General features: G+C 41.7%; 1 protein-coding gene across 1 annotated transcript in view; it reads right to left on the minus strand.

Moving 5' to 3' along the window:
• ZSWIM5 (zinc finger SWIM-type containing 5) overlaps nt 1-12,456 on the minus strand; it is a 160,228-nt gene that overhangs the window by 3,697 nt on the left and 144,075 nt on the right. The window contains exons 12-13 of the mRNA XM_010347585.3: nt 929-1,092; nt 60-141 (exon numbers count right to left, since the gene is read on the minus strand). Coding sequence (XP_010345887.3) covers nt 60-141; nt 929-1,092 — 246 coding nt within the window. The remainder of the gene's footprint in view (nt 1-59; nt 142-928; nt 1,093-12,456) is intronic.

Here is a 12,456-nt window from a genome sequence, read left to right on the forward strand (position 1 = left end):
CCAAGAGTAGGGCCTAGAAACGCCTTTTCCCTGGGGGTAGAGGGAGGTGGGAGACTCACCCACTTCTGTAGCACAGGTCACCAACCATCGTACCATCTCCCTGCGTCTCCAATTAAGGGTTGATAAGGTCATCCGCATCACCTGGGCACAAAAGAGGCCTTGCCAGTGGGCATTGCCTAACTGTTGTGACCTCTCCTTCCCCTTGCCATTCATTTATGCAACAAATATTTTCTGGTGCTTTAAACAGTGGTTTCTCCTCAATAAAGTACAAGTTTAATTTCTTTTTCTTTTTTTTTTTTGAGACAGAGTTTCGCTCTTGTTACCCAGGCTAGAGTGCAATGGCGCGATCTTGGCTCACCGCAACCTCCGCCTCCTGGGTTCAGGCAATTCTCCTGCCTCAGCCTCCTGAGTAGCTGGGATTACAGGCACGTGCCACCATGCCCAGCTAATTTTTTGTATTTTTAGTAGAGACGGGGTTTCACCGTGTTGACCAGGATGGTCTCGATCTCTTGACCTTGTGATCCACCCGCCTTGGCCTCCCAAAGTGCTGGGATTACAGGCTTGAGCCACCGCGCCCAGCCGTACAAGTTTAATTTCTTTCCCAGCCCTCCCACCAATCAGAGAGGAAACTTCTCTGATGATCTGCAGAAAGTCCTTATTATCATACCTTGCTTGACTTGTAGGAATAGGGAGGAAGAGAGAAGACAGGGACCCCACAGAGCCTAAAGCTATATCTTGCTTCTGGCCTTAACTAAAAGTGGAGCCCAATTTATGAAATTCTTGCCTTTTCCCTAGTCTAGAACTTGTGTTCTGGGCACAAAAAAGGAACCAGACTTGGTCTATGCCCAGTCTCCCGCAGATCTTATCTTCTGCCAATTGTCACTAGGTCAGAAGTCTAAATTGGGGATGGCTCACTCTTCCTCCATACCTGTAACCCAAGTTCCAGGGCAACGTTGAGCAGGGTGCTGTCAGTACTACTGTCAGTGGGAGTAGCAATCTTGAATGCATCTTGGGCCAGTTTGAAGATAAGGGAGGAAGAATGAATGTGCTTCTGTATTGCTTCCAGAATTGTTTGGAGTCTCAAAGTGTCTCCTATAAGTGCAAAGAAAAGGGGCAGGGTCTGTTTTAAAGTTTTCCTAAACAGTCAGCTGATCACAACAGGTACTGGTTGAACTGGCTGCTATTAATTCATTGAATGCTTCTGAATGCTACTGGCCCTTCTGGGTTATCAAGCTGTCTCTACTAAACGTATCTGAGGCTCCTTCCTTCCCCAGACCCCACAGGAATCCTATTCTCTCCAACTTTTAATCTGTCTCTACCTAATACTCTCTAACCCCAGGATCTTTAGGTACGAGAAATAATTTTCTTGAATACCTGAATTTTCAGAGCTACTTATACAGTAGACAGAAAGCCATATTACTGCCAAAAAAGAATGCCAGTTCCACTGTCTGCTTCTCACTACAGCTCCCTGGAGCAAAAAGGAGCTGTGCCACCACTTCCTATTCAATAGGCAGGGATTCTATACAAAGCACAAAGAGTTAAGGAATATAACATCACATGAAGTGAAGGTTGCTGGATGAAGACAGTAGTGTATGAAAGACTGTTATATCTTATAAAGGTCAAATATGTTAAAGACAGAACAAAAATAAGCTTTATGTTTTGCTTTGTAACTGTTGATAAAGTCAGAGGAGAAATGGTGTGACTATAGGCTTTGGAGTAAAACACATTGGGGACTGAACCTGGTTCAGCCATTTAAGAGTCTAATAACTTCAGGCATGGTGGCTCTTGCCTGTAATCCCAGCACTTTGGGAGGCTGAAGTGGGTGAATCACTTGAAGTCAGGAGTTCAAGACCAGCCTGGCCAACATGGTGAAACCCTGATTCTATTTTAAAAATACAAAAATTAGCCAAGCATGGTGGTGTGCGACTGTAGTCCCAGCTACTCAGGAGGCTGAGGCAGGAGAATCACTTGAATCCGCGAGGTGGAGGTTGCAGTGAGCCAAGATTGAGTCACTGCATTACAGCCTGGATGACACAGCAAGACTCTGTCTCAAAAAAAAAAAAAAAAAAAAAATGTTCAACAACTTCATTTACAAAATGGAAATAATAACCTTTAGGACTGTTGTGAGAATTATAAACAATTTGTAATATTCTATTATTCTATTTTAATAAAAAAAAGATACACAGTGTATGTGCATATATATGAATAGAAAATCTCCAGGAATGTTTATACCAATGTCTTATTAATAGTTGTTTCTGGGTGCTAGGATTATGCAAGAGATTTCCTTTATTCTTCTATTATCTTTAAAAATAATTTTCTAAGTTAATAGACTATGTCTTTAGAGCAGTTTCAGGTTTACTGGAAATTGATCAGATAGTACAGAGAGTTCCCATATATCCCCTATTATTAACATCTTATATTAGTGTGGTATGTTTGATAAACCAGTATAAATATAGTAATACCTCAGCATCTGTGGGGATTGATTCCATGACTACCCTTGGATACCAAAATCTGAGGATGCTCAAGTCTCTCATAACCTACCATACCTTCCCATATACTTTAAATCACCTCTAGATTACTTATAATATCAAACAGAATGCCTATACATCATATCGTGAATTCAATATAGTACCCATGTGCCCAACAAATTAAAGTTTTGCTTTTTGTAACTTTGAGGATTTTTTTTCCTGAATATTTTTGATCCATGGTTTGTTGAATACATGGATGCAGAACCCACAGACATAGAGGGCTGACTGTACATTATTATTAGTATGGTACATTTGATGAACCAATATTTATATATTAACTCAAATCCACAGTTTACATTAGGGTTCACTCTGTGTTATACAGTTGTATGGGTTTTGGCACATGTATGTTATTAATCCATGATTACAGTGTCACATAGAATAGTTTCTTTTTTTTTTTTTTTTTTTGAGACAGAGTCTTGCTTTGTCACCAGGTGCAAGGCTGGAGTGCAGTGCACAATCTCGGCTCAGTACAACCTCCTGGCTTCAAGCAATTCTCCTGCCTCAGCCTCCCGAGTAGCTGGGACTATAGGTGCACACCACCACGCCCAGCTAATTTTTGTATTTTTTAGTAGGGACAAGGTTTCATCATGTTGGCCAGGATGGTTTCGATCTCTTGACCTTGTGATCTGCCCACCTGGGCCTCCCAAAGTGCTGGGATTAGAGGCGTGAGCCACTGCGCCCGGCAGAATAGTTTCACTCTAAAAATATCCTGTTTTCTATCTGTTCATTTCTTTCCTGTTCATTCCTTTCTCCATTCCCTCTAATTCCCTGGCAACTATTGATCTTTTTACTGTCTTCATAGTTTTGCCTTTACCAGAGTATCATATACTTGGAATCATACAGTAAGTAGCCTTTTCAGATTGGCTTTTTTCCTTCTTCTATTTATTTATTTATTTTAACTTAAAGACCAGTGTGGTAAAACAGATTGGTTTCTTAGAATATGCAATACATATTTAAGTTTCCTCTATATCTTTTTTTTTCTTCCCCTCAGAGTTTACAACCAAAACTTCCACGTCTTTTCTCTCTCTCTCTCTCTCTCTGTGTGTGTGTGTGTGTGTGTGTGTGTGTGTGTGTGTGGCTTGAGAAGCCATGTCTTTTTATTTAGAAATAATAATCAATTCTTTGGATATACCACAATTTGTTTATCCATTCACCTTTTGAAGAACATCTCGGTTTCTTACAGTTTGGAGCAATTATGAATAAAGATGCTATAAACATTCATGTCCAGGTTTTTGTGTAGACATGTTTTGAAATAGGGTAAATACTTAGGAGCATGACTGCTAGGTCATACAGTAAGACTATGTTGAGCTTTGTTTTAAAAAAAAAAACAACAAAAAACTGTCCTCTAAAGTAGCTGTACCATTTTGCATTCCCACCAACAATGAATAAGAGTTGCTGTTGTTCCACATCCTTGCCAGCATTTGGTGCTGTCAGTGTTTTGGATTTTAGCCATCCCAGTATTGCGTAATGATATCTCACTGTACTTTTAATTTCTAATTCATGAATGACATATAATGTTGAGCATTATTTCATATGCTTGTTTGGTATCTGTATATCTTCTTTGGTGAGGTGTCTCTCCAAATCTTTAGCCCATTTTAAAATTGAGTTGTTTTCTTATTGTTGAGTTTTAAGAGTTTTTTGTATATTTGGGATATAAGTCTTTTATCATATATGTTTTTCAAATATTTTCTCCCAGTCTGCTTGTGTTTTTATTTTCTTTACAGTTTTTCTTTTCTTTTTTTCTTTTTTCTTTTTTTTTTGAGACAGTTTCAGTCTTGTCACCCAGGCTGGAGTGCAATGGCATGATCTTGACTCACTGCAACCTCTGCCTCCCGGGTTCAAGTGATTCTCCTTCCTCAGTCTCCTGAGTAACTGGGACTACAGGAATGTACCACCACTCCTGGCTGGGGTTTTGTTTTGTTTTGTTTTGTTTTGTTTTGTATTTTTAGTAGACTCAGGGTTTCACCATGTTGGCCAGGCTGGTCTTGAACTCCTGACCTCAGGTAATCTGCCTGCCTTCTCAAAGTGCTGAAATTATAGGCATGAGCCACCGCACCTGGCCTCTTTATAGTTTTTCATGGATATAAATTCTGAATTTTAATGAATTCAAACTACTCATTTTTTTCTTTCATGATTGTGCTTTCAGTGGCGTATCTAAAAAGTCATCGTCGTCGGGCGCGGTGGCTCAAGCCTGTAATCCCAGCACTTTGGGAGACCGAGGCGGGTGGATCACGAGGTCAAGAGATCGAGACCATCCTGGTCAACATGGTGAAACCCCGTCTCTACTAAAAATACAAAAAGTTAGCTGGGCATGGTGGTGCATGCCTGTAATCCCAGCTACTCAGGAGGCTGAGACAGGAGAATTGCCTGAACCCAGGAGGCAGAGGTTGCGGTGAGCCGAGATCGCGCCATTGCACTCCAGCCTGGGTAACAAGAGCGAAACTCCGTCTCAAAAAAAAAAAAAAAAAAAAGTCATCGTCAAACCCCAAATTACCTAAATTTTCTTTTATTTTAAGATGAAATTTATAGTGCTAATTGCTGGTAACAAATTACCTAAATTTTATCCTAGATTATCCCCCAGAATTTTTTTTTTTTTTTTTTTTTTTTTGAGACAGAGTCTTACTCTGTCGCCCAGGCTGAAGTGCAATGGTGTGATTTCGGCTCACTTCAACTTCTGCCTCAAGTAATCCTCCTGCCTCAGCCTCCCAAGTAGCTGGAACTACAGGGGTGTGCCCACCACAACTGGCTATTTTTTACTTTTTAGTAGCAATGAAGTCTTGCTATGCTGCCCAGGCTGGTCTTGAACTCCCAGGCTCAAGTGTTCCTCTCATCTTGGCCTCCCAAAGTGCTGGGATTACAGGTGTGAGCCAGCACACCCAACAGTAGGTTTTTTGTAGAAGTTCTTTATCAAGTTGAGGCAGTTCTCTATTCCTAGTTTGCTAAATTGTTGGTTTTTTTTTTTTTTTAAGATTAGGAATGGGTGTCAGTTACGCTTTTACTGCATTTACTGATGATATGACTTTTCTTCTTTGCCTGTGGAAAGAAGAAATTCCATTAATGGAATTAATGGATTTCATTAATTGATTTTCAAGGGCTGAGACAACTTACATACCTGAAATAAAACCTACTTGTGGTTCTTTTTTTTTTTTTTTTTTTTAGACAGTTTCGCTTCGTTGCCAGGTGCCAGGCTGGAGTGCAGTGGCACAATCTCAGCTCACTGCAACCTCCCCCTCCCAGGTTCGAGCCATTCTCCTGCCTCAGCCTCCTGAGTAGCTGGGACTACTGGCGTGTGCCATCGCACCCAGCTAATTTTTGTATTTTTAGTAGAGACAGGGTTTCACCACGTTGGCCAGGATGGTCACGATCTCTTGACCTTGTGGTCCACCCACCTCGGCCTCCCAAAGTGCTGGGATTACAGGCGTGAGCCACTGCACCCGGCCGGTTCATTTTTTAATATACTGTTGGGTTTGATTTGCTAAAATTTGTTCAGGATTTTTGCGTTTATGTTTGTGAGTCATACTGATCTGTAGTTTTCCTTTCTTGTTATCTAGTTTTGCTTTTACAGTAATGCTGGCCTCACAGAGTAAGAAAGTGTCTCCTCTGTTTCTATTTTCTGGAATAGACTTTAGAGAATCAGTATCAGTTATTCCTTAAATATTTGGTAGAACTCACCAGTGAAATAATGAACCTGGCACTTTCTGTTTTGGAAGGTTATTATTAATTCAATTCTTTTTTTTTTTTTTTTTTTTGAGACAGAGTTTTGCTCTTGTTACCCAGGCTGGAGTGCAACCGCAACCTCCGCCTCGTGGGTTCAGGCAATTCTCCTGCCTCATCCTCCTGTGTAGCTGGGATTACAGGCACCCGCCACCATGCCCAGCTAATTTTTTGTATTTTCAGTAGAGACAGGGTTTCACCATGTTGACCAGGATGGTCTCTATCTCTTGACCTCGTGATCCACCTGCTTCGGCCTCCCAAAGTGCTGGGATTACAGGCATGAGCCACCGTGCTGGGCATTAATTCAATTCTTTAACAAATATAGGCCTATTCAGATTATTTATTTCTCCTTCTGTGAGTTTTGGTAGATGACGTTTTTCAAAAATTCATCCATCTAATCATCTAAGTTATCAAATTTGTGGGGATAGAGTTTTTCAAAATATTTCTTTATTATCCTTTTAATGTCCAAGGGATCAGTACTGATGGCCCCTCTTTCATTTATTATGTTAGTAATTTATGTCTCCTTTTTTTTTTTTTTCCTGGTTAGCCTAAAGGCTTATCAACTTAATCGATCTTTTCAAATAACCAGTTTTGCTTTTATTGATTTTGCTTACTGTTTCTCCATTTTCAATTGCACTGATTTCTGCTCTAATGTTTGTAATTTATCTCTTTTGCTAACTTTAGACTTACATTGCTCTTCACCATTTTCCCAATGTGGAAGCTTAACTTATATTGATTGTTATTCTTTATCTAGTTTACTAATGTGCAAGCTTAGATTATTGATTTTATTTTATAATTATTTTTATTTTTAAACTTTTTTTTTTTTGGAGACAATCTTGCTCTGTTACCCAGGCTGGAGTGGCACAATCTCAGCTCACTGCAACCTCTGCCTCCTGGCTCAAGTGATTCTCCTGCCTCACCCTCCCGATTAGAAGGGATTACAGGTGCCTGCCACCACACCTGGCTAATTTTTGCATTTTTTGCAGAGACAGGGTTTCTCCATGTTGGTCAGTCTGGTCTTGAACTCCTTACCTCAGGTGATCTGCCTCGGCCTCCCAAAGTGCTGGGATTCCAGGCATAAGCCACTGTACTCAGCCTATTTTTTGAGAAAAGATATTCTCTTGCCTAGGCTGGAACGCAGTGGTAGGATCCTAGCTCACTTCAGCCTTGACCTCCCAGGCTCAAGTGGTCCTCCTACCTCAGCCTCCCAAGCCACTGGGATTATGGGTGTGAGCCATCATGCCTGGCTCTTTTCACTTTCTTTCTTTTTTGTTTTGAGGTGGAATCTCATATTGCCCAGGCTGGAGTGCAGTGGCATGACCTTGGCTCACTGCAACCTCTGTCTCCAGGTTCAAGCGATTCTCCTGCCTCAGCCTCTGGAGTAGCTGGGACTACAGGCATGCTCCACCACGTCCAGCTAATTTTTATATTTTTAGTAGAGGCAGGGTTTCGCCATGTTGGCCAGGCTGGTCTGGACCTCCTGACCTCAGGTGCTCCACTCACCTTGGCCTCCCAAAGTGCTGGGATTATAGGCTTGAGCTACCACGCTTGGCCGCTCTTTTCACTTTCTTGATAATGCTCTTCAATGCACACAAGATTTCAATTTTGATGAAGTCTAATTTCTCTCTCTCTCCTATGTGTGAGTGTGTGTGTGTGTGTGTGTGTGTGTGTGTGTGTATTTTTTGCTTGCTCATGCTTTTGATGTCATAGCTAAGAATCCATTGGCTTATCCAAGGTCATGAAGATTTACTCCTGTTTTCTTTTTTCTTTTTTTGAGATGGAGTTTCGCTCTTGTTACCCAGGCTGGAGTGCAATGGCGCGATCTCGGCTCACCGCAACCTCCACCTCCTGGGTTCAGGCAATTCTCCTGCCTCAGCCTCCTGAGTAGCTGGGATTACAGGCACGCACCACCATGCCCAGCTAACTTTTTGTATTTTTAGTAGAGACGGGGTTTCACCATGTTGACCAGGATGGTCTCGATCTCTTGACCTCGTGATCCACCCGCCTCGGCCTCCCAAAGTGCTGGGATTACAGGCTTGAGCCACCACGCCCGGCTCCTATGTTTTCTTTTAAGAATTTTATGGCTTTAGCGTTTATATATTTAGGTTATTGATTCCATCTTTTTTTTTTTTTGAGACAGAGTGCAATGGCGTGATCTCAGCTCACCACAACCTCTGCTTCCTGGGTTCAAGTGATTCTCCTGCCTCAGGCTCTCGAGTATCTGGGATTATAGGTGTGAACCAACATGCTTGGCTAATTTTGTATTTTTAGTAGAGACCTGGTTTCTCCACATTGGTCAGGCTGGTCTCGAACTCCCAACCTCAGGTGATTCACCATTCTTGGCCTCCCAAAGTGCTGGGATTACAGGCATGACCCACTGTGCCTGGCCTCCATATCTACATTTAATCTATCTGTGTCTTTATAGTTAAAGTGGGTTTCTTATAGACACCATATAGTTGAGTTTTAAAAAGGTTTCTCCACACCTTTGTCAACACAATTTTTTTTTTTTTTTTTTTGAGACAGAGTTTCGCTCTTGTTACCCCAGGCTGGAGTGCAATGGCACGATCTCGGCTCACTGCAACCTCCGCCTCCTGGGTTCAGGCAATTCTCCTGACTCAGCCTCCTGAGTAGCTGGGATTACAGGCACGCACCACTATGCCCAGCTAATTTTTTTTTTTTTTTTCTATTTTTAGTAGAGACGGGGTTTCACCATGTTGACCAGGATGGTCTCGATCTCTTGACCTTGTGATCCACCCGCCTCGGCCACCCAAAGTGCTGGGATTACAGGCGTGAGCCACCGCGCCCGGCCATTTACTTATTTATTTATTATTTATTTATTTATTTATTTATTTATTTTTGAGACGGAGTTTCGCTCTTGTTACCCAGGCTGGAGTGCAATGGCGCGATCTCGGCTCACCGCAACCTCCGCCTCCTGGGTTCAGGCAATTCTCCTGCCTCAGCCTCCGGAGTAGCTGGGATTACAGACACATGCCACCATGCCCAGCTAATTTTTTGCACTTTTAGTAGAGACGGGGTTTCACCATGTTGACCAGGATGGTCTCGATCTCTTGACCTCGTGATCCACCCGCCTCAGCCTCCCAAAGTGCTGGGATTACAGGCTTGAGCCACCGCACCTGGCTATTTTTTAGAGACAGGGTCTCACTTTCTCACCCAGGCAGTGGCATGATGATAGCTCACTGTAACCTCCAACTCCTGGGTTCAAACAATCCTCTTGCTTTAGCCTCCTGAGTAGCTGGGACTGCAGGCACATGCCACCGTGCCTAACTCATTTTTGCATTTTTAGTAGAGACAGGGTTTTGCCATGTTGGTTAGGTTGGTCTCGAACTCCTAACTTCAGGTGACCCGCCTGCGTTGGCCTCCCAAAGTGCTGGTATTACAGGCATGAGCCACTGTGCCCGGCCCTGGCTTTATTTATTCTTAAGTGAGCTTTGATAATTTTGTTTTTGAAGGAGTTAGTCCATTTTATCTGTGTTATTGAATTTACTGGCATAAAACTGTTTGTAATATTCTCCTATTACCATTTCGATGTCTTTAGAATCCATAGTGATGTCACCTTTCTCATTCCTGATATCGATCATTTCTGCCTTTTATCTCCTTTTTTTTTTTTTTTTTTTTTGATCAGTCTAGACGGGGATTTCAATTTCATCTTTTCTTTTCTTTTCTTTGAGATAGAGTCTTGCTCTGTCGCCCAGGCTGGAGTGCAATGGTGTGATCTCGGCTCACTGCAACTTCTGATTCCTGAGTTCAAGCAATTCTCCCTGCCTCAGCCTCCTGAGTAGCTGGGATTACAGGCACCTGCCACCACATGAGGCTAATTTATTTTTTTGAGACAGAGTCTGGCTCTATTGCCAGGATGGAGTGCAGTGGCGCCATCTCGGCTCACTGCAATGTCCACCTCTCGAGTTGAAGTGATTCTCCTGCCTCAGCCTCCTGAGTAGCTGGGTAGCTGGGACTATAGGTATGTACTACCATGCCCAGCTAATTTTTGTATTTTTTAGTAGAGATGGGGTTTTATGATATTGTCCAGAATGGTCTCAATCTTTTGACCCTGTGATCTGCCTGTCTCGGCCTCCCAAAGTGCTGGGATTACAGGTGTGAGCCGCTGCACCCAGCCTAATTTTTGTATTTTTTAGTTGAGATGGGGTCTCACCATGTTGGCCAGCCTGGTCTTGAACTCCTGACCTCAAGCAATCTGCCTGCCTTGGCCTCCCAAAGTGCTGGGATTAAAGTGTGAGCCACCACACCCGGCCTTAGTTGATTTTTTCAGAGAATCAGCTTTTGGTTTCATTGGTTATTCTCTATTTCATTGATTTTTAAAATTTTATTTATCTATTTATTTATTTATTTATTTAAAGATGGAGAGAATCGGCTTTTGGTTTCATTAATTATTCTCTATTTCATTGATTTTTACAATTTTATTTATTTACTTATTTATTTATTTAGAGACAGAGTCTTACTCTGTTGGCCAGACTGGAGTGCAGTGGTGTGATCTTGGCTCACCATAGCCTCCATCTCCTGTGTTCAGATGAGTCTCATACCTCAGCCTCCTGAGTAGCTGGGATTATAGGCTTGTGCCACCATGCCCAGTTAATTTTTTGGGTGTTTTTATTAGAGATGGAGTTTTGCCATGTTGGCCAGGTTGATCTTAAACTCCTGGCTTCAACTGATCTACCTTACTTGGCCTCCCAAAGTGCTGGGATTACAGGCATGAGCCACTGCACCTGTCTGCTCTGATCTTTATTATTTCCTTTCTTATGCTTACCTTGGGTATTCTTTTTCTGATTTCTTAAAATGAAATCTGAGATCACTTATTTGAAGCCTTTTTCATTTATAAGTAAAACCTTAGCTACATTCCACAAATTTTGACTTGTGTTTTCATTTTAATTTTCAATTAGTCAAAACATTTTCTAATTTTCTTGTGATTTAGTTTTTCCTTTGGTCCATGAGTAATACACAGGTATGTTGTTTAATTTTTAAAAACTTAAGATATTTTCTAAGTAACTTTTTATTATTGATTTCTAATTGTACTGTGGTTGTCTGAAAAATATCTTTAGTTCATCTCTCTCTCTCTCTCTCTCTCTCTCTCTCTCTCCGAGTCAGGGTCTTCTCTGTCACCCAGGTTGGAGTACAGTATCATGATGGTAGCCTACTGCAGTCTTTAACTCCTGGGCTCAAGCAATCCTTCCACCTCAGCCTCCTGAGTAGCTGGGACTACAGGTGCTTGCCAGTACAACTGGCTAATTTTTAAAATTTTTATAAAGATGGGGTCTTGCTATGTTGCCCAGGCTAGTCTCAAACTTCTTGTCTCAAGTGATCCTTCTGCCTTGGCCTCCTAAAGTGTTGGGATTACAGATGTGAGCCACTATACCTGCCTCATCTTTGTTTTTGGAATATATTTTCATTGGTATAAAATTCTAGTTTGACAGTTTTTGAGTTTTTTTGAGACAGAGTCTTACTCTGTCACACAGGTAGGAGTGCAGTGGCGCAATCTTGGCTCACCACAACCTCTGCCTCCCAGGTTCAAGTGATTCTTGTGCCTTAGCCTCCTGAGTAGCTGGGACTACAGGTTGCACTACCATGCCCAGCTAATTTTTGTATTTTTAGCAGAGATGGGGTTTTGCCATGTTGGCCAAGCTGGTCTCGAACTCCTGACCTCAGGTGATCCAGCTGCCTGGATCTCCCACAGTGCTGGGATTATACACATGAACCACCATGCCTGGCCTGATAATTTTTTTGTTAAGTACTTTAAGGGATTTTTTCCCCCACTGTTTTCTGGCTTATATTGTTTCTAATGAGAAATCTGTTCTCATACTTGGTTTTTGTCTTTTGTCTGTCCTTTGTCTATAACGCATCTTTTTTACTCTGATTGCTTTTAAGTAAGATTTTCTCTTCTATTATTGGTTTTAAGCATTTTGGTTATGATGTGCCTTGGGGGTATAGTTTTCTTCATATTTATTATGCTTGTGGTTCATTGAGTTCCTTGTATCTGAAGTCCTCCTCCTTATCCAGCTTGGAATCTGACACTCCATGCAGGCTACCACGACTCCCGATTTGGCACTCCTAACATGAATGCTCATTATCCAATTTTTTAAATTTTTGCCAATAAGATCAGTAAAAAATGTTATCTCAGGGTAATTTTAATTTGTATTTCTAATGTGATACCAGGCAATTTAGTTGTCTAAAAGTCATTTGT

This window comes from Saimiri boliviensis, chromosome 11 (assembly GCF_048565385.1).
Source record: "Saimiri boliviensis isolate mSaiBol1 chromosome 11, mSaiBol1.pri, whole genome shotgun sequence".
In the NCBI taxonomy this organism is placed as follows: Eukaryota; Metazoa; Chordata; class Mammalia; order Primates; family Cebidae; genus Saimiri; species Saimiri boliviensis.